Source organism: Ascaphus truei, chromosome 10, assembly GCF_040206685.1.
Source record: "Ascaphus truei isolate aAscTru1 chromosome 10, aAscTru1.hap1, whole genome shotgun sequence".
NCBI classification, from domain to species: domain Eukaryota; kingdom Metazoa; phylum Chordata; class Amphibia; order Anura; family Ascaphidae; genus Ascaphus; species Ascaphus truei.
This window is the reverse complement of record NC_134492.1, coordinates 1,553,390-1,575,945: the sequence shown is the minus strand read 5'-3', so window position 1 is coordinate 1,575,945 and position 22,556 is coordinate 1,553,390. Positions and strand designations below refer to the sequence as shown.

Sequence of the window (22,556 nt, the reverse complement as noted above, 5' to 3'; positions counted from 1 at the left end):
AAAACATGCTGCACAAGTCCCAATGTAATCTTGAAATGCCTGTGAGGTCTTACAAAGTTGAGATGGAGACTGGTTAAAACATAATTTGTTGGAAATAGAAAAAGTATTCAGAAATCACTTAGTCCAACATTGTTTTCAAATAACAACATACTAAAAAGTAACTTGGTACAATGCTTGTACCGTGTACGTACCTGGATGGCACTATATAAATAAAGATATAAATACATACATACATACATACATACATACATATTACATACCTCTTAAATGGAAGATCTCCGGGGTAGGGATTTCCTCTCCTATTGTCTTGTTTTGTTTGTTGCACTTAAAAATATATATACATACATATTCTTTGCATGTCAGGATCCCAGGTGAAGAATGTTCCATTTTCTCTCTCAGTACAAGTGAAATCAGAAAAAGCTAGTTTTTAGACCATATAATAAATATTACCTTCCCACAGCTGTTTATTAAGAAAACTATGCACATAACACACACAAATCTGTTATAGAAAAACGTGTCTGAAAATGTAATTAACTCTGCAAAGTGTACAACAGTTCAATCACAGCCCAAAGACTGTTTTTTTTCCAAGACAACATAAATAAACAAAACCTCTCTTTTTTGTATCTTGAAAGAGATTCCTGAACGGGATCTGCAAATAACAGGAGATTGGGCTATGAAGGTATTCCAAAAAGTTTGTAAATGTATTAAATGTGAAATATCCTGGGCCTCACAGCAATTTGCAAGAATAACAAAAATATGTTTGTAACAGTTGTAATGAGAAGAATCAAATGATGCACAGGACAGATATCGGCTTCTGATGCAAAAATAGACGTTAGGCATTCATATTTCATATCCAAGCATGAATGTTAAGTACACAAATGCAACAGTGAAGATGGCGTTTGTCTAAGTATTATAGAAACAATATTATGAAGTCTTTTATATATTGAGTCAAAGTTTAAACGTCAAAAGAGAGGGGTTTTTTTCTTAGTCGTAAAAATGTCAGCTGGAGAGATTGATAAAAGAGGTGGGCTTATGTTGTTCTCAATTAAGGGAATTTAGAATATAAACTCTGCCTTTTAATTATGAAGTAGAATTCAACAAGAGGAGTGTATGCTGTCAACAGGATACGTGAATTCTCATATGTTAATCCATGACCACTTTGGGGAAAGATCTGATCAATGTTAGGTAATATTGTAAATTAGATTCTGATTTTATCTTTTTATTTTAAGAAACTGTTTGCATTGTTGTACTGTATGTTCTTGTAATAACCTTTTCCGGTAATCTAAGCACTGTACTTTTTTGTATATTAAAACTAAACTTTAATAAGTAATTCTTTGGGCTGTGATTGAACTGTTGTACACTTTGCAGAGTTAATTACATTTTCAGACACGTTTTTCTATAACAGATTTGTGTGTGTTATGTGCATAGTTTTCTTAATAAACAGCTGTGGGAAGGTAATACTTGTACTGAGAGAGAAAATGGAACATTCTGCACCTGGGATCCTGACATGCAAAGAATATGTATGTATATATATTTTTAAGTGCAACAAACAAAACAAGACAATAGGAGAGGAAATCCCTACCCCGGAGATCTTCCATTTAAGAGGTATGTAATATGTATGTATGTATGTAAGTATTTATATCTTTATTTATATAGTGCCATCCAGGTACATACACTGTAGCGCGTCACAGCAGTAATACACGTGACATAATAATATAACACATAATTGGAAGAAGCGCATCAGACATGAAAGTACCAAAAGGAAAGGGAGTCCCTGCCCTGAAGAGTTTACAATCTAAGTTTTAAGTAGGGGGAACTTACAGAGATAGAAGATGGAGAAGGGCAGTAGATGGTTGTAAGCCCCCCTCTAAGTATCCAGAGCCCCCCGGGACTTGAGCTTTCCCCCATGCCCCAGTGCTGTTGGTACTTAAAAATTGTATGTAAATGTTTTTCTCAAATGATCATTGATGACAGCATTACCTGTTGGTTTAAAATTGATTTCTTCATCCATCTTGATTAAGCCCACGGAAGATAAATCATTCAGATTTTTCAAACACAGTTCTGTTTGATAGAAAACAATAATTGACTTAAGTACGCAAACAGCAAAAAAAGTTGTTTCCAAGCAAAAGCTCTATACATAAAATTAATTTGTGGAAAACAAAATCAGGAAACAAAATACTACCATTGTATTTTAAATGAATTACACAGAGATACTTTATTAGATACAAAGCTATGATATGGCTAGGAATTATTAATGATTAAACTGATTCAGAAATACACATTGTGTATATGTTTATTATGACATTTACATACTGCAAATCTAAACATTTTCGGCCTTAGATGGTGGACTAGCGAGTTACAGTACAAGGCAAAAAAGGAGAAGTTTCATACTTTCAGGATTTCATATGATCAAACACTTACAGTAACACAGCAGTACTACTTTCCAACTTTTTAATTTGTTTTATTATTTGTACATGTAAAGCATGTGACAATGTAAAATTCTACATTCTTACCTAAGCTGGCAATCATTTGGTACTCCTGTTATAAATCATCAAAATCCTGATTGTATGCCTTACATAATGGCTGTTTCAGTCAGTGTAACAGCAGCTACAATGTATCCTTACATTACTAAAGTAACATTATCTATTGTTACAGTTTGCAGCTCAAACTGCTGGGAAGATTTGTAACAAATTATCCCAACAGATCTTGTACTGCTTGAGAGGTGGATTGAAACCTGCTATAAAAATCAAAGGATGCTTTAAAACTAATAAAAAATGTAATTGAGATTTGAATTAAAAACAAAAAACATCCACTATTATCTAATACTACAGAACTGATTTATTTTAAATAAAAAAAACCCATAAGATTTCACATGTTTTGCTGCTTCAAACATAAATCTTACTGTGTTCAGTTTTTAAATCTTTAGTCTATATATAGAGCATGTAAGGGTACATCTCTTTTGATAGATGGAATGCTTTGAACTCTCATTTACAGGGAAAAAACCCCAGACATATGATAATGAACTCCTTTTTTAATCTGGGTATACCGAGCATGCAATAGAATCGGATATTTAGTCATATGGCGTTGCATAAAATACATGTAAGAAAAAGAATCTGAAAACATTTTAAGAAAGGAATTATTGAAATTGGCACATTCCTTGCAGAGGCCTACAGAATAGGGAGAATATTCATTAAACTGCGATTGTGCTGTTCGGGGCATTATCGCTCAGAAACTCCCATTGAAGTAAATGAAAGTCACTATTGCAGTGTAATGAATCCCCCCGCTGTGTCTTATTCTTTGTAAAGGAAACATTATGAAACCTGTAACACGTTTACTTGTTGATTAGCCAATCTATGTTTAAGACATTCCTTCCTCTTTCCAAAGTGAGTGTGTTCTGGGTGTTCTTTTGTTGGAGAGGGGAGGGATTTTAAAACACCCAAGCAGAAAATACCTTCTTTGTCATGTTTACTCCGGGGCATTCAATAGAAAGCTGCAACAATGACCTAGCAGCCATGTTTGTAGTATTGTGTGTCAAACACTGGCTAAAAAAAACTACAAATATCCCTGGAACCGTGAGGTCTCGAAATCGGGGGACCACAGATAAGAGGCTTTAAAGGAGAGATCATTCCTCCCATTTTCCTCTTAAATGAATATGGTGTAGTATTTTGGGTATTATAATTTGTATAATCTGTGTCACAATAAATTTAGGATTTCTCCAAAACTCATCATAAATAACAAACGAGACAATTTTAGCAGTATTTACAGACCTTGCTATTTAAATCTACAGTGTTTCCATAACGTCGCAACAACTTCCCAACTAAGATCACAATTTAATAGGAGGATCAGCCATTTTGGAATAGCTCTTGTTTTAATTACAGATGAAGATAAAGGACACTTTTTCAGAGGTATGTTCTCCAAAAAGAATTTGTACTCAAGGCTGATGTCAGCCCTCAGTAATATCGGAGCTCAATGAATGCATATGAGTATATGAATTTGGTGTCTGGAGATCCTAAACATGAGGTATGTGTGTCAATAAAGTCATAATCCCCCTCCTCAAATCCACCGATGAATGATAATAATTGTAAAGCAGCCAGAAAAGCAACTTCGCTAATCACATATAGCACCAGTATCTTGCCTGCATGGTACTCACGGTTACCAGCTTGCGAATCCTGGGGGGGGGAGGAAGGGGGAAGCCGTTACAGCGACGTAGCTCCAAGCTAGATAACAGCTGTTGAAGAGGGAGTTGATGAATGCTGAAACTCTCCGCAAAAAGGCTGACAGATGTCTAAGAGCCCCTCCGGTTAAAGGATCCGTCTGCGTCAGTTGTAGCCTTGTGTGGCCGACGTCGTAGTGACTGGAACCACCGGAGAATCAGCTGGATGAAGCGTCGCTTAGCCTCTGTGTACACTCTGCGCCGTCAGCAGGAAGCAGGAGAAGGAAGGCAGATCAGGTGACCTCCAGCGCAGCGTGCAAAAAATAAAAAAATAAAGTTTATTGACCTAAGAACAAGTACATGGACAGTCTTGGCAGGTACTCTGATGCGTTTCACGCACAGGGCGCTTTGTCAAAGAGTCAGAGTACCTGCCAAGACTGTCCATGTACTTGTTTTTAGGTCAATAAACTTTATTTTTTGATTTTTTGAATCCTGCCTCTACCAGTTCATTTGGTTTGCTGTGCTCCGGTTCTCCCTTTGGGACTATCCACTCACTTCTCCAAAAAGAAGTATACAGATACAGCGGCTGTTATTTTAAGGCATCACGGAGTCGTTATCGTGTGCGTTGCTGTACTCCACGCGGTATTCACGCCGCATTCCCGTGTTCACGCCGCCAGGTTTACCCGTGGTTTACCGCTGTTGATCTGTTTTAATTTAATGGTTTCGGATTTCTTTGGGTGCAATTCTTCGCATATCCGACAGGTGGCAGAAATGAATGAATTGTAATGTGTACAGTTCTGTCTGTGCTACTGTGTCAATTTGCAGGTGTGTAAAAAAAAAAAAACAGATAAAAACCAAGTCTACCATTGTAATTCGACCTTGGTCCTTGAAGACGTTATCAAATGTAGGCGCTTCATAATAAAAACTTATAAAACTCAAAGCTGTGTGCTTTTTTCTACATTCCTACAGTATCCTTGCACAATTGCTGACTGGACTGGGTACCATGTGTACACCGTACATGTATAAAAAGAAGCAACCTACTGTATTTTTGTATTATTCATTTTTCCATTATTATCCTGCACAAATAAAATTGCTCCTTCTTTAAATTCATGAGAATCATTTGAACTTTGTTTTGTTTTGTGTGTATGGGGGGGGGGGTGGAGATGGCTGTATGCAGGATTATTAGTTCAAAGAAATCTTTTGAACAGGTCATCATAATGTTTAGAAACCCACACCCCCAAATAAAAATGACAGTATGCCACCCATGTCATAAAGTACAGTATACATGACTGTAATGTAGATTTGAAAAGCTAGTGATTGATTCTAAGAATAGCAAAAATTGTTATGCAAGGCCATTGTAACAGGGGACTTATCTCTGTTCACAAATGTGCCTCTAATCCAGAAGTGTGGTGGTTAACTACTGGTAGGCAATTAACTAACACCACCTGGCTGATTACAGGGGTTAGAAAAAGCCTGCCTGAGACAGGAAGTGAGACTCCTTAGTCCACAACTGGGCTGAACAAGGAGACAGACGTCTTGAGCCTGCCAAAAGAGACTGCAAGCTTACAACACGACACAGGGGATAATACTTCTATACCTGGATCCTGACATTGCCTTATCACAGACGGGTGTGGACACCAGGAGAACAAAGAAGCCTTCCCCTACAGCAACCCAGCTAACAGATAAGACTTTTCTTTTAAGACTATTATCTATGTCTATCTAAGTATATGAATGTCTCTATGATTTGGGCTGGTGAATCGCTGGGCTAACCATGCAGTTAGAGAGATGGTTCAAAAGTGTATATATACTCAAGAGTGGAGCGGATTTTGTTTGCTGATTTACATGTTTGCTGTGTTTAAAGCAACAGGCGCAATAAAGCCTTATTTTAATTTCACCTTAAAACAGTCTCCATTGCATACCTCTGAACACGTCTCTTAAACGCATGTCGAGAAACAAAAGAAAAAAAGGGGTCTATTTTTTTTTCCAACTTGAAATTCACATTGAATGAGAAGTCATTCTTGACAAAGCCCCAACCCAAGAGGGCTTTTCACACGTGCGCATGCGTGTGTGTACCCGGTCTCAGGAAGATTACACAAAGCCTCCAATTACAAATGAATGATTTTGGGGGATGTGTCGATAAGCAGTAGAAATACTTTAGCCTTTGTGTGTGTGTGTGTGTGTGTGTGTGGGTGGAGAGGGCTGTATGCAGGATTATTAGTTCAAAGAAATCTTTAGAACAGGCCAACATAATGTTTTGAAACCCACACCCCCAAATAAAAATTACAGTATGCCACCCACCTCATAAAGTACAGTAAACATGACTGTAGTGTAGAATTAAAAAGCTAGTGATTGATTCTAAGAATAGCAACATTTGTTATGTAAGCCCATGTGGAGGAACAAAAGAAAAAAAAGGGGTCTATTTTTTTTTTCAACTTGAAATTCACATTGAATGAGAAGTCATTCTCGCCAAAGCCCCAACCCAAGAAGGGCTTTTCACACGTGCGCATGCGTGTGTGAACCCGGTCTCAGGAAGATTACACTAAGCCACAAAGCCTCCAATTACAAATGAATGGCTTTGGGGAAGGTGTCGATAAACAGTAGAAATACTTTTGTGTGTGTGTGTGTGTGTGTGTGTGTGTGTGTGTGTGTGTGTGTGTGTGTGTGTGTGTGTGTGTGTGTGTGTGTGTGTGTGTGTGTGTGTGTGTGTGTGTGTGTGTGTGTGTGTGTGTGTATGGAGAGGGTTTTATGCAGGATTATTAGTTCAAAGAAATCTTTTGAACAGGTCATCATAATGTTTTGAAACCCACACCCCCAAATAAAAATTACAGTATGCCACCCACCTCATAAAGTACAGTATACATGACTGTAGTGTAGAATTAACAAGCTAGTGATTGATTCTAAGAGTAGCAAAAATTGTTATGCAAGCCCATGTTGAGAAACAAAAAAAAATAGACCCCGTTTTTTTCTTTTGTTTTGAACTTGAAATTCACATTGAATGAGAAGTAATTCTCGCCAAAGCCCCATACTGTATGCATTTCAACAAGGTTCCAACGAGACACACACGCATGCGCCTAAATTTGATGACACGCATATGCGTTTCAACAAGGTTCCAATGAGACATACACGCATGCGCCTAAATGTGATGACACGCATATGCATTTCAACAAGGTTCCATTGAGACATACACGCATGCGCATAAAATAAAAACAAACAGTATGAAAAGAAGAGCAAGCTTACAGTAGCAAGTTGACAGTATTGAATAATAAATAATACATACCGTATAGAATAAAAGATATACATTTTTATTTTTAGGGTTTCTTAGCAGAGACATACACGCATGAGCGGAAAAAGCAGAACTGTATGGCAATAAAAGACAGGTTGAATTGCTACAGGGTATTAGATGTTTAAGACAACAACTCGCGATCACCCACTTGGGTTTCTCGACGGTATTGCAGACCACGCAAAAAATGCAATTTTCGGAACCCAATAAAAACCCGAGTCAACAAGCGTCTTAAGGCGTACGGTTGGAAGAAATCGCGTGCCATCACATGGGTATTCCGAGGTATAAACCACGCTATTTGCTAAAATTATGGCCGCTGCATCTGTATATTAATACTTAAGATATATATTGCAGCATGTCCATGACTAAGACGGCAACATGTGCTAAACATAACGGTTTCTTCAATGGCGCCATCACAAAGATATTTTGGGGGGGAAATGCAGGAAAGCAAAGTACTGTTTTCATTTATTTCACTTTATAAGTTTTTATAAAGTTAATCACTGGTGAACAAACCATTATTTCCTCCTATATGCCTTCATTACTGTGATGTTGCATATAATACCATATTCTGAGACTTAAATGCCAAAAACGCAATAAGCAGCCATAGTAAAAGTTGCACAATTTTTATGACCGTGGATTTAGATCTTTACTTATGTCAAAGTGGCTGGGAATGAGGCACCGCCGCGGAGAAGAAGCTCTGACATTTTCAACTTAATTAGAAAAAATATCATCTACTAACCTTGTAATTTTGCTTCAATTCCTACCTTGTCCAATCCTTCCGGGAAACCTAAGAAATAATACTTAAGGTGTTATTGGTGTGCACATGTATAAAAGTAAAATTAATTTATAAAATACCAGTCACCAAATATTAAAGCACGTGCTTTTCCAAAATATGCTACTTTAGTATATTCCAATTCTGTTTTCAATATATTAAAAATATAAATATTGTGCAGTAGATTATTCATTCAGAACTTCATTAGTTGATATCAATGTGTATGTGACACATCTGCAGAGTGGCCACGAACACATTAAGTATAGGCTTACAGTATTAATGCTATTCTAATTTAGGGCATTTACTGTATGCAAAATATCAACCTGGCAAAGCTGCCATGTCTGAAAAAGGATTTACAAAATTCTCAGAAAATAAGAATACACCTACGAGATAATTAGGATATCATATAGAAAAAAGTGGAAATAAGAGCTAATAGTTGTCAGCATTGCCTTTATTTGCTTTGGACATATAGTTACCTATTACTCCATTTGCCTTGCCACGTGATAATGAAATGTCACACATGTGAAAACGTACCATAATGAGCTGGGTTCTTCAGGGTCCTGATGTACAGAAAAGTTGATCTTATCCACTCCAAAGCGATATTAACGTCTGTGATGGTGTGCAGTGTTATTTCTGCATTTAAATGCTCAATAAGATGCCTGTGAAGGCTAACAATAGAATGAGAGATATATTCTATAAACTTTCATCAAAACGTTAAAATGTTCCTATATATTTTTTATGAAAAAGTAATACTCACCTGCTCTCTATTGTATCCGCACCATCTAACATCTGTGCATACTTCTCTCTTGTACTTAATCTGGTCATGATAACCGCTGTTGCTGTTGTATCAAACTGATGACAAATAAATATTACAGATGTTTGCTGCACACCATAAAGATTTTTTTATTTTTTAGATATATTCATTTGTGCTCCTGGTTCAGGGAATCCCCATCAATATTCCAGAATCAGCAAACCAAATTGGAAGCAGGGCACTACGGACTACTGCTAAACCATTTATTCAGCCAATATTACGACTTTTCGGCAGATACAACTGCCTTTTTCAAGTATAGCTATACTTGTATCTGTATCAGTTGTATCTGCCAAAACGTCATACTATTGTCTGAATAAATAGTTTTGCAGAAATCCGTAGTGAACTGCTTCCAATTTGGTTTGGCAAATAAATATTGATATTGAAACTGACCATAAGCTATTCATACAGACCTCATCTAGAATAAGACAACTTGATATACATTCCATGTTTATTTAAAGATCAAAATCATAACAAGTACCACTTTGTTCTTGTGCTTCACCTATTGTTTCATAAAAAAAACACCGGACTGTACTCATATTAACTAGAAGTAAAGAGCCTCCCGATACCTGCTAATTAAAATCAGATCTGAGTTTTAATCTCTTGCAAACTGCTGAAACAGAGTTTAACAATTCATTCTGTGTTGACTTTTACTTTAGCATTGTTTCAAAAGATGTAATTTAACTATAAAACTTGCAATATTATAATTAAAAGAAATGTAATAATATGTATTAACATAAAAGTGAAATTATATGATTATGGGCTACAAATACTTACTTGAGGCCTTCCTGCCCTTCCAATCATTTGCAGAATATCAGTTTCACTATATTCCTGAAACATTCCGGAAGCATAGTGCATTGTTGATTTTATGATAACTAAATGTGCTGGTAGGTTTACTCCCATTGCCAAGGTGCTAGTAGTAACTAAGTATAAAAGGAATAAAGTAAATCACAGATGGTATGAGTTATCATATACAAGCTTATTGTGAATTATTATAAATAATAATGCATCTTTCCACATTAAAAATGTACTTTAAAAATGACAAATGGATTATACTGATTAAACAAATTCACTTACAAAGGACAGGCAGATCTCCCATTGTAAAAGTTGCTTCAATTACTTTCCTGTCAGACATATCAACACCAGCATGGTGGTATCCAACACCATATATTAAGAGATCTGTGATGGAAACATAACCCATTGTCCCATTTGTTCAGGCAATTCATAATATTAGGCTTACTCTAAATAAAATATGAGAAATATGGCACTTACCTCTGAGCTTTGAGTCTTTTACTGCATTAGCAGACTTCTGAAGCCTGACAGAATTAGAAAAAAAGCATTTATTCAATATTATACTACATCCGACACATCATACACTCATATGCCCTTTAACCCTTTTGACAAGTTGCTAAAACAATGTATAGATACTACAGCAAAAGCACAATTTCCCATTTTAAGCTACAATTAAAATCATCACTGTGGACAAGACAGAATATTGTGCTTTGGTGCTGCTACTGGGAAAACTGATTGGAGTGGCTAACTAATCAAAGATAGGCTACAAGTTCAGTCTTAATAACACACCCTCTACATTTCCTGTTTACAATTTTTAATAAGGGGATATAAAATATAACATAAATAAAGGATACTTCATGGCAGGGAAATCAATAATAATTAATAAAAAATGGTAGAAATCTACAATTTTAATTATATGTTCTTGAATGCACGGAGAAAATGTGCCCATTCAATTGTGTGTACGAAATAAAAACTTTAACTATTTTGTCATAGTTACAGACTAGTAAAGAAATGCATGAAATTCTCTGCAGTGGCTGAAACCAGTGGTAACTCGCAGAGCCTGCAGCCTGAGTTAAAGTGCATTGTTTGCTCTGTTAACCCCTTCAGTGATCTAATGACATACAGCATACAAAATGAAAAGTGCCACCCCGGAGGGAGCCAGATGCCCTTATAAAGTATGCTGTAGGTCCTGGCCGTTTCTTCATTTTCTAGCGGTGGTCTGCAATCAGCACTTTGTGAACTACACTGAAGGGGTGGACCCTCCCCTTCTGACCCGGCGACCGAAACCCAGAAGGAATCACATGATCGCTCAGAAGAGCAGTCATGTGATCCATCAGTGCTGGATGGTCCATGGCCACAGAGTTCGCAGGACAATCTAGCACTGAAGGGGTTAAGCAAATAGTTCTGTTGTCTTACTAATTCAAATACACATTTAAAAGCAATTGAAAAGTAGTTTTTACATTGCATTTTGTAGTACTGAATAAATGCAAGGAATAGCATCAGAAATCATGGAAGATATGGGTATCACACTTTTTTATTCATATACCATCAACAGCAAATGTTACAAATGAAAATGTTCATCATCTCAATTCATAACTCCTTCAGTCTTTCATCATTTTAATTATTCATTGCATATTGGCCGAATACACTGCACAAACTATTACTTTACATGAGAAATTGCAGCCACTGTACATCTTTCCAAAAATATCTAAAAATGTTAATGAGGCTTAAACATTCCCTAGCAAGAGAAAGATGGATGCACAGTATATAGAATAGGGGACATTTCAATTGCAATGAAAGACTTGTTCCCTAAAACTTGTCTTAAATAATATGAATTGTTCCAAAACAATACATATCACCTGCTTTAGAAGATCTTTGCTATTATTAAGAAACAAAAATAAATACAAACCTTTGTTTATGTTCTATGCTCATAATAAACTTAGCATCTTTCGCAATAACCGAAGCTGCCTGTTGTACTCCTTTTCTTGTGGCACAGAACTTTAAAAAAACAAAATTGTTTTAGCAACTAAAATAAAAAAACAAGAAATACAAAGCCTAAATAATGAGGGGAATATAATGTTTACCACAAGTGTTGGCTTCTGATCTGAATACGTCTGTATAATACCAGCTATTTTGTAGTTAAGTATTAGATCAAATTTAAATTCCGATTGGTTGTTACCACAAGGAAATCCCAGCACTACTTTGCGCAGTTTCACTGGTCGGTGGGTTTCATCCATTTTCAAACATACTGCAGGAAGCTTTCCATCTGATAGCCACTCTGTAATCTAAAGTAGGAAACAAGATATCCTAATATATCATCTTTTTAACAGTTATTTTTCAGGTCAAGAAGGCTTTCAAATATGAAAAAACAACAAATTCACATTTTCTTTTTCATTTCTGAAACATGCTGTTTTCTAGAGTGGACATCTAGTTCAGGCAAATATATTCATTTTGTTGCCATGCCAAGTTCAAAATCTTTGTCGTCTCAGAGTAAACGTGGAAATATGTCCAATAAATCAGAAATTATACAACGACGATTGTGCTTGTTCATGTATTTATTATGCATCACATTTTGTTTTATCAAAGTCTCCGAGCTCTGATGTAATCGATAACATACCATTAAAAATGATAAGTTTTGTTTCTTTCATAAATCTGTTTTTTTTTTTGCACCATTAATGTTTCAGCCAGGACTGAGATACATAGCTAGAATAGATTACATTATAAATAACTGTAAATTATGGGCAACCCTTCTCTATATCTGTTTGCTGAATAAATACAGTACAAGCTACAGGAGTCCATATTCTGAAAAGGTTACTTATATTTTCTTTTATTATCTCCATAGTATTTTTTAGTATTGAGGAAAAAGGAAATAAAATGATTTTGCCAAGGACATAAGGATCTGGTACTGTGATCATGATCTCATCTAAATCGCTTAATATGATTACCATATTTTGAACTCATAGCTAACTGAAGTTAACTATACTGTATATAATATCGGTATCCATCTGTACTTGATGAGTAACCCATCCAGTAACTTCCAATATAAATCCAGGAATTCCTAATTTCACAGACCATAATTAAATCTCCAATGGTCTGCAAATTAATAACAAAAAAGAGCCCCCTCTTAAATAGGTTAATAACTATATTCATTAAAATATGCTTTGTTTTTATAACAACATGTTTTACTACTCTGCTTAATACAGACATCAAAATTTGCGCCAAAGTGCTAGCTAACCCCTTAACAAGGTCCTAAACACATTAATTCACCCCTACCAAGTGGGCTTTGTGCCAGAACGACTGGCCTCTGACAATATCCGTAGAAGCATTAATAATAGGCCAAGAAGCCAACGGTAATCATGAGCCTCGAAGCGGAAAAGGCCTTCAGCAGAATAGCGTGGACTTTCAGGCTCCAGATAATGAAGAAAATTGGGATTAATGATAGATTCATAAAAGGAGTTCAGGGTCTATGCTCTAGCTGCACAGCTACAGTGCGAACATCAGGATACACATCCAGACCTTTCAAAATAACAAATGGCACGTGCCACTGCTGCCCTATGCTCCCCTCCTATTTGCTCTATGTATCAAGGCCTTGGCTTCCAGGATCTGATTGAATGCAAAAGTTTCAGAGATAATTATATGGGACAGAACATACAAAATATCTCTATTTGCAGATGACATCTTGCTTTCTATAATAGACCTACAGACCTTTCTGCAGGAACTATTTGAGACTCTAGAGGAGTTTGGCAGACTCTCTAACTTCAGGATCAATCTCTCCAAATCAGAAGCTATGAGCCTACATGTCCCTACAACCAAGTTCACCAATTAAGTGTGAAAAGAACAAACTAAAATACCAGGGCGTATTCATTCCCAAAACATTCAAGGAAATATATGATATGAACTACCCTACACATGAAAATGGAAATAAAAGATCTAAAAACCTGGAGTTCCCATCAGATCTCATGATGAGTGCGGCTAACATCAATATAAATGAACATTCTGACATGTATTATGTATCTTTTCCAGATCTTACCACTCACAGTCCCAATGTCACACATTAGGGACTTAGAGAAAGATGTGACAGACTTTATATGGCGATGCCGCAGGCCCAGAATAAATTAATACACAATGACCCTGCCTACACCCGCTGGAGGCATAACAAAACCAGTAAAGAAAGAAATAAGTGTCTATAAGTAATACCACAAAATTGTGTTAAACCCTCCTTATCGCAATGTACTATGCAACAATATCAGGCACAACCCTACTGTGGAAGTGACAAAAAAATGACCATACATAACCGTGGGTACATTGCGTATGCTGCTAGAGTTACAGAGTGGCTCAGCACTCCCAAGAACTAGAGACAAAAGACAAAAAACAAGCGCAAAACGCTGAAGTATATCAAAACATATTTAGTGTAAAAAAGGGTAAGTATTCTGCGTACATCAATATATTAGAACATGAGCATTTCCGCTCGGGTGTCTCTTTTTGGAGGTACGCCCCTTGTGTGACGTCACACGTATGCGCGTACACCGGGGTGAAACGTCATTGTCGGTTGACGGACATTCAGGCTTGGACGCCAACACGCCCCTGTATCCTGTCACCACTGATACTCTGTTGAGTGGACTTAGAGACTTTCTCCTAATACACACATAGTGTGTCTTCTTGGCGTGAGGACTTTCCATCATCACCACGGAGACGACAACGGAGTGCCCGCTACACATGACTTGGAAACGACTTGGACGTTGGTCACTCTCAAGACTGTCAGACCCACTCTCAAGACTGTCAGACCCACTCTCACTCAGACTGTCAGACCAACTCTCAAGACTGTCAGACCCACTCTCAAGACTGTCAGACCCCCTCTCAAGACTGTCAGACCCACTCTCAAGACTGTCAGACCCACTCTCAAGACTGTCAGACCCACTCTCAAGACTGTCAGACCCACTCTCCCTAACTCAGGCACACACTCTCCCTCTCTCAGACACACACTCTCCCTCTCTCAGACACACACTCTCCCTCTCTCAGTCACACACTCTCCCTCTCTCAGACACACACTCTACCTCTCTCAGACACACACTCTCCCTCTCTCAGACACACACTCTCCCTCTCTCAGACACACACTCTCCCTCTCTCAGACACACACTCCCTCTCTCAGACACATACTCTCCCTCTCTCAGACACACACTCTCCCTCTCTCAGACACACACTCTCCCTCTCTCAGACACACACTCTCCCTCTCTCAGACACACACTCTCCCTCTCTCAGACACACACTCTCCCTCTCTCAGACACACACTCCCTCTCTCAGACACACACTCTCCCTCTCTCAAACACACACTCTCCCTCTCTCAGACACACACTCTCCCTCTCTCAGACACACACTCTCCCTCTCTCAGACACACACACACACACTCTCAGACACACACACACTCTCAGACACACACACTCTCAGACACACACACACTCTCAGACACACACACACTCTCAGACACACACACACTCTCAGACACACACACACTCTCAGACACACACACACTCTCAGACACACACACTCTCTCAGACACACACACTCTCTCAGACACACATACACTCTCAGACACACACACACTCTCAGACACACACACACACACACTCTCAGACACACTCTCAGACACACTCTCAGAAACACAGACTCTCAGACACACACACTCTCAGACACACACACTCTCAGACACACACACTCTCAGACACACACTCTGACACACACTCTCAGACACACACTCTCTCAGACAGACACACTCTCTCTCTCAGACACACACACACACACACACACACCCTCTCTCTCTCAGACACACACAAACTCTCTCTCTCTCTGACACACACACACACACTCTCTCTCTCTCTCTCTCTGTCTCAGACACACACAGGGGAGGGAAATCTGATCGGGGGGGATCGGAGCAGGTGCCCTCTGCAACTGCTGCTCAGTGTGGGGAGAAGGAGGACCGTGTAAGTGCGCAAGGGGGGGGGGAATCTGAGCAGGGGGGATCGGAGCAGGTGCCCTCCTCTGCAACTGCTACCTGGTGTGGGGAGGAGGGCCGTGTAAGTGCACGGGGGGGCGAAGCAGGGGGGGATCGGAGCAGGTACCCTCCACAACTGCTGCCCGGTGTGGGGAGGAGGAGGAGAGGCAGTAGTGAGGTGTCTCTCCCACCGCAGACTTGTTCTTCTATCCCCCAAGCCTCTTATACCCCCTCCCCATCCCCCACTCCTCTTATACCCTCTCCCCCCCGGAGCGCTGCTTACCCGCGCCGCCCTGGTGATACTCAGGTCCTTAATCACCTCAGGCGGCTGCTGCCACACACAGACAGTGACACACAAACACAGTGACCGTGACACAGACAGTGACACACACAGAGACACACACAGACAGTGACAGTGAGACACACACACACACACAGTGACAGTGACACACACACAGACAGACAGAGACACACAGTGACAGTCACACACAGTGACAGTGCCAGACACACACAGTGAGAGTGCCAGACACACACAGTGACAGTGCCAGACACACACACACACAGTGACAGAGACAGACACACACACAGTGACACACACCGTGACACACACAGTGACATACACACACACATACACACACACAATAAGCCCACTTCTGCAAACACAAACAAAAATAAGGCCTCTCCCCCCTTTGGGTGGGTAAGGTGCCTGGGAGGGGGTATAAGAGGGCATGTGGGTTACCTGGGGCCCGTGGATGGGCTGCTGGAGCTGCATAGGTAGCCAGTGCAGCTGAGAGACTGGCAGGGGCGGAGCCTAAAGGGAGGGACAGACGGGTGGAGCCTAAGGAGCCGGCATTACTGGGGGAGAGAAGGGAGGGGGGAAGTGCTGTAGGAAGAGGTGGGCCAGAAAAAAACATCTTGGCAGAGTGACAGCACGGGCAGCCAATCAGGAAAGGGGGAGTTTTTAAAGAATTTTTTTTTTTTTTTTAAACCATTCTTGCAGGCTTCCTGGGGGCCGGACCAATTGACTTTGCGGGCCTTACACGGCCCGCGGGCCGGACGTTCCCCACCCCTGTTCTAATATATTGATGTACGCAGAATACTTACCCTTTTTTACACTAAATATGTTTTGATATACTTCACTATTTGCGTTTTGCGCTTGTTTTTTGTCTTTTATTACACAACCAGACCTGCCAAGATACTACGAGGCAGCCGGACTGAGCCCCGTTACAAATTGATCAGTACCGAAAGACCCTGGGTCGATATCGAGAGGGCGGAGGCGGGGTGGAGGACATATTGGCCCTGCTATGGCTAAACAGGGACGATAGACCCCACAGAATGGGAGACACCTTCTCATTGCTCACTCCCTAAAGATTTAGGATGGGGCCGAATACATATATGAAATTTATAAGTGAAAAAATAGGTGTAATGTAATGTTGGCAACTGGCTTGTTACTGGATTGACTGTTCAATGCATATAGTAAACGCTCTGTAAGCTCTTTCTGTACCCCTCAGCACTCTGTGGCCGCCCAGCTCCCCTTCCTTCTCTTTATTTTGTACCCCTCCCCCACCATCCCACCTTGACCTTACAAAAAAGAAAAACAATAAAATGAGTTTAAAAAACAAACAAAAACAAAGTGAAACTATCTGTCTGCCAATGTAAAAGTAGTGGTACTCCATACCCCCTAGTACCATCGCACTCCCGCACTGGGTATGTCTATTTAGGAGACAGTTGCATCATTTATAAACAGCATATTGCTTTTCAACATTCTTTTAAATTGGACAAATAAAAATCAGTTGAGCTGTAGTGCTGAGAATCACTACAGAATATGAAAATATTATTAAAAAAAACATACATCTTCGGCATTGGGAATTGTTGCAGAAACGGCCACAAATCGCATAGGAAGAAGAAAATCAGATTCCTTGTTAAGACGTGAAAGTGAAGATTGTATTGTTTTCATTCTGCTGACTACGACCTCAAGCGTTGCGCCCCGGCTCTCATCCTTCACTGTGTGCACCTGCACAAAGAGATACAGCGTTACTTTGGGCCAGGGGTGCTCAACTCCAGGCCTCAAGACCCCCCAACAGGTCAGGTTTTCAGGATATCCACACTTCGGCACAGGTGGTGCAGTCTTCAACTGAGCCACCTGTGCTGAAGCTGGGATATCCTGAAAACCTGATCTGTTGGGGGGGGGGGGGGGTCTTGAGGCCTGGAGTTGAGGACCCCTGCTTTAGGCAGCTGGTAACGGTTTACTGTTAAGAAAAAAGGAATAAATTCATGATCAACTGGGGTACTGCACCTAAATAGACCAGGAGGTAAATGGATAATCCTAGTCGGGTGCAAACTGTGAATGATTACGTGAACATCAGAAACAAAATGGAGGATACTGAGAACTGTATACTCCAAGAAAAATCACTTTGTTGCACACCACTGAATGTAAAACATAACATTTAATAAATTGATTAAAGCATATATCAATGTAATAGAGTCTAACAGTAATTACAAATATGTAATAGTGGGATGGGTGGAAGGGGAGTGAACACCAATCACTTAAGGCTAAAAATCATTGAAGAGCCAAAGAGAATCACCTGAATAGGGATGTATATGCTCCCTGCCGAGAATGGTGCAGCGATGTGAGCATTATATCAGAGAAACTGAATAATGACATGCATGCAATAAATATCTGAGGCTGCGGCCATGCTGCTGCTGAGCTCGCTCATGCTTAAGAGATGTGTCATCACCAACTCTCCAAGCATGAGCGCTCGGCTGTCCTGCAATAATTTTAGAGCAGGAACGGGGGAGGGGGGGAGGGGGTGGTGCAGGTGGATGGCTAAAGGCTGCTGTGATTGGTTTGTGACCAATGTATTACATTTTATGTTTTACTTTGGGTTGTGTGCAACAAAGTGATTTCTCTTTTAGTATACACTTCTCTGCATCCTCCATTTTCTTTCTGATGTTTACTGTTAAGCAGTAAAGCGATGTACAGAAGAGATGCATATATTCATCCTTCAATAAACAGGATAAAGCAAAGCTGAGAAACTGTTATTTCTTGTGAAGAATGTCAATATTAGCATCTGAAGGAGCAAGTATTAAGATTTTCATTATTACATATTCAAGCACCACTACCTCTAAATTAATTTTCATGCTCTTTACATACATATTGTCATATATATTTTTTATACCATCATAATTACCTCATCAATAAGAAACAGGCGTACAAGTTGGACCAAAGTATTGTCTCTCCATTTCCTGGTCATGCTATCCCATTTTTCCTAGTTAAAATAAAATCCAAACATGATGGTGATCTTGATAATAAATGTAAAAAAAATTATGTAGGCCTATGAAGAAGGTTATTTTTACGTCATAAACCTGCATGATTATAAATAGAAAAATCTGTAAATAACAAAACATGGGATTCTTTGCACAAATAGAATATGATCAGGTAACCCCATTATGCACAGATTCTAGAAACCTAAACCATCTACTCAAGTATTTTATGATTCAATAGTTCCTTATTATAAAGTCAGTGCTACGGTCTTTACCAAATCTTTATTTAATCTGTGTAACAATTCGAACTAATACAATTTTCTTATTATTCATCTTAATATCATATAAAATTAGAAATTCTGATCAACCTGACCACTGTGTATGAGATGTTTTCCTGAAGGACGGGCAGGTTAAATGATTGTTAGAGGCCAAAACAATGTAACAACTGTCAAATGAGAAGAACAATAACTAATCTACCATTTAGGTCATACATGGTTTACGGCAATATAATTGACAAATACATATTAAAGTAGCTGAAATGTTACGAATTGTATTTAAAAAGGAGTCCCTTATCAGCATGTAATTTACAAGTTAGCCTCGCCTCCGCCTATACCAGTTTTCAAGATAATATATTACCTACCACTGTTGTATTCAAGTTTTAAAATGAATGTGATTATGGAAGGCCTTTTCCTCTCCTTTTTTTACCTGATCTAACATTCACCATAAAATGGATTGCTTAAAATTATAATTCAATGAACTTTAAAGTATATTTTTGGGAGAATAGCATTCATATTACAACAGTTTTTGATCTGATTATGTGCAGTCGGTAAATTTAAATGCTTTTGCCAGGTCTTTCCTGTCTCTAACTTTGGTATTGGATGGCTACCTTATGAAATAACGAGTATTTACAGCCAACTCAACCAATTGGACAAACTAAAAAATTATTTTAAAATATATAAGTTGAAAAAAGACAAATATCCATTGAGTCCAGGCTTTTTTCCACTGTGCACTAGGTGCTAAAAAAAACTTCTTCTACGAACCCCTAATTAATAAATATTATTCCTACTTAGCAATAGTCTGATAACAATACTGTTTGACCAATCCCGGGCAGTATAGTGTCCTGAGCTTGTGGGGGGAACACATGCCCCAAATAAGGCCCCAAACTGCACCTCAGTGTGTGTAAGCAGCATGGGTGGTATAGCTGTCAATTACTGCAGGAGCTTCCAGATTCACAATCCACAATACCTTGCCCCTGTGGATACAAAGCATTGTGGAGAACAACTTTGGAAGCTTCTGATGTAAATGACAGCAATCCCAACCATGCTAAAGTGCCATTTGAGACCTTACTAAGTTTGCAGTCCCTACACAGCTCAGGAACCCAACATACTGCTTGGGATCCACCATTACATATTTTTTGCTGTGAGCCCCTTGGAGACACCTCGCGAACCCCTTTGGGAATCACTGGACTAGATTAAAATTTTAATTTCACATATATGTTTAACTTATTAGGACTAACGTTACTTACTGGGGTGGTCATGATAATATGAGCATGTTGAATCTCAAAAAGATCATCCATTTGAGTATCTCCTGTCAGCTCCTTGCAATTCAACCCAATGGGTCCAAATTTGTCTTTCCAATCCTCAAATCGTTGACCACATAAAGCTTTGATTGGTGCCACTAAAAATAATTTTAATACATTTTTTTTCTTCTGCTGATGTTTCTACCGAAAGAAATCTCAAATACAATAAATGTATGTGTGTAACAGATTTTTTTTTTTATGTAATCATAACATCCGCAATCCTCGTTAGAACAAAATTAAATTAGATTTGTCTGGTTTACATTGAAAAAGTACTATCCATTTTTATGATTTTAATATTCATTGGTTTAATGTAAATAATCATATTTATAAAGATGAATTAGAAAAAATAGACTACTGTCAATTTTAGAGAATTATGCAATCTCCTGTGTTTTCTAAAACACTTTCAAAACAATGTCACATGTAATTTTAATATAAATGTGACTAAAGTGCGCTACATGTGAATACCCAATGCATATCCCAAAAACTATGAATTTCAGTACTAGTTGAATAAGTAAAAATAGCGATCCAGTGAAAGAAGTGCTTGCAAAAATACTATCAAGAATATATTACAGCAATATTTAAAAAAAATAATATATATATATATATATTATACAGTGGTGTGAAAAAGAAAGTGCACCCTCTTTGCATTATATGGTTTTACATATCAGGACATAATAACAACCATTTGTTCCTTAGCAGGTCTTAAAATTAGGTAAATACAACCTCAGATGAACAACAACACATGACATATTACACCATGTCATGATTTATTTAACAAAAAGAAAGCCAAAATGGAGAGCTATGTGTGAAAAACTAAGTACACCCTTACTGCTTCCATAGGAATTAAGATGCTAAGTAGCAGACACGTGCTGCTAATCAAATGCCCTTGATTAATTGATCATCAGCAAATGTGACCACCTCTATAAAAGCCGAAGTTTTAGCAATTTGCTGGTCTGGAGCATTCAGGTGTGTTAACACAATGCTGCTACCCCTTACATTTCATCACCGAACTCTTTGACAGGCTACAGGGTTCCACCATTTTTACTAAACTCAACCTACGAGTAGCCTACAACCTTGTAAAAATCTGACAGGGGCTCTGAGTGGAAAACAGCGTTAAATACCCGGGATGGACATTATGAAAACCTTGTCATGGCTTTCGGCCTTTGTAATGCTCCCGTGGTATTCCAGGACTTTGTCAACAAGGTTTTCAGGGATCTCCTGGACCAATACGTCATTGTCTATCTCAATGACATTCTAATCTTCTCCAAAACCGCACGTGAACACCCGGGTCATGTCAAACATGTACGCCAATAACTACGAAAGAATCCCTTAATCGCGAAATTGGAGAAGTGTCACTTTCAGACTACGATGTCCTTTCTGGGCTACATAATCTCCGATACTGGCCTTGCAATGTATCCAGCCAAAGTGAAAGCAGTTTTGGATTGGCCTCGTCCTACGACCCTGAAGGCCGTACAACAGTTCTTAGGCTTCGCAAACTACTATCGAAGGTTCATACAAAACTTTTCATCCATAGTAGTACCCATTACGGTGTTGACACAGAAAGGAGCTAACCCGGCACTCTGGTCTCCTGCAGCCCTTCAAGCAAATCCTTTGTCTCTGAATGGTTGAGGAAGCTGGTGCCAGCAGGAGACGCAGTGGGGTGGAGTTGCCCACAAAGTTATGGAAGCTGGGAGAATAAGAATAGCTGATTTTGTCGGTTGCCCCACCATGGACAGCGCACAGGCTGGTGTGGAGTGAATGGTTGGAGATGGTATAACGGTAAGGTTACCAGATGTCCAGTGTTGAACTGGACTGTCCTATATTTGGACATTCTGTCCATTTAAAAAAATTGAGGTAATACTGGACATGTATGTGTCAGGTATTACCTCTCTGGACATACAGTAGTGACCTGACCAGCT

At 39.0% G+C, this 22,556-nt stretch overlaps 1 protein-coding gene across 8 annotated transcripts in view; it reads right to left on the bottom strand.

Annotated features, from left to right (window-relative positions):
* The window catches only part of HFM1 (helicase for meiosis 1), a 188,835-nt gene that overhangs the window by 58,682 nt on the left and 107,597 nt on the right, over positions 1-22,556 (bottom strand). For all 8 annotated transcript variants that reach the window (XM_075615558.1, XM_075615549.1, XM_075615550.1 and 5 more), the window contains 12 exons: positions 20,584-20,735; positions 18,986-19,063; positions 17,647-17,808; positions 11,890-12,090; positions 11,715-11,803; positions 10,286-10,329; positions 10,091-10,192; positions 9,791-9,936; positions 8,963-9,057; positions 8,740-8,873; positions 8,173-8,220; positions 1,981-2,061 (listed from right to left, as the gene is read on the bottom strand). In XM_075615558.1, coding sequence (XP_075471673.1) covers positions 1,981-2,061; positions 8,173-8,220; positions 8,740-8,873; positions 8,963-9,057; positions 9,791-9,936; positions 10,091-10,192; positions 10,286-10,329; positions 11,715-11,803; positions 11,890-12,090; positions 17,647-17,808; positions 18,986-19,063; positions 20,584-20,735 — 1,332 coding nt within the window. The remainder of the gene's footprint in view (positions 1-1,980; positions 2,062-8,172; positions 8,221-8,739; positions 8,874-8,962; positions 9,058-9,790; positions 9,937-10,090; positions 10,193-10,285; positions 10,330-11,714; positions 11,804-11,889; positions 12,091-17,646; positions 17,809-18,985; positions 19,064-20,583; positions 20,736-22,556) is intronic.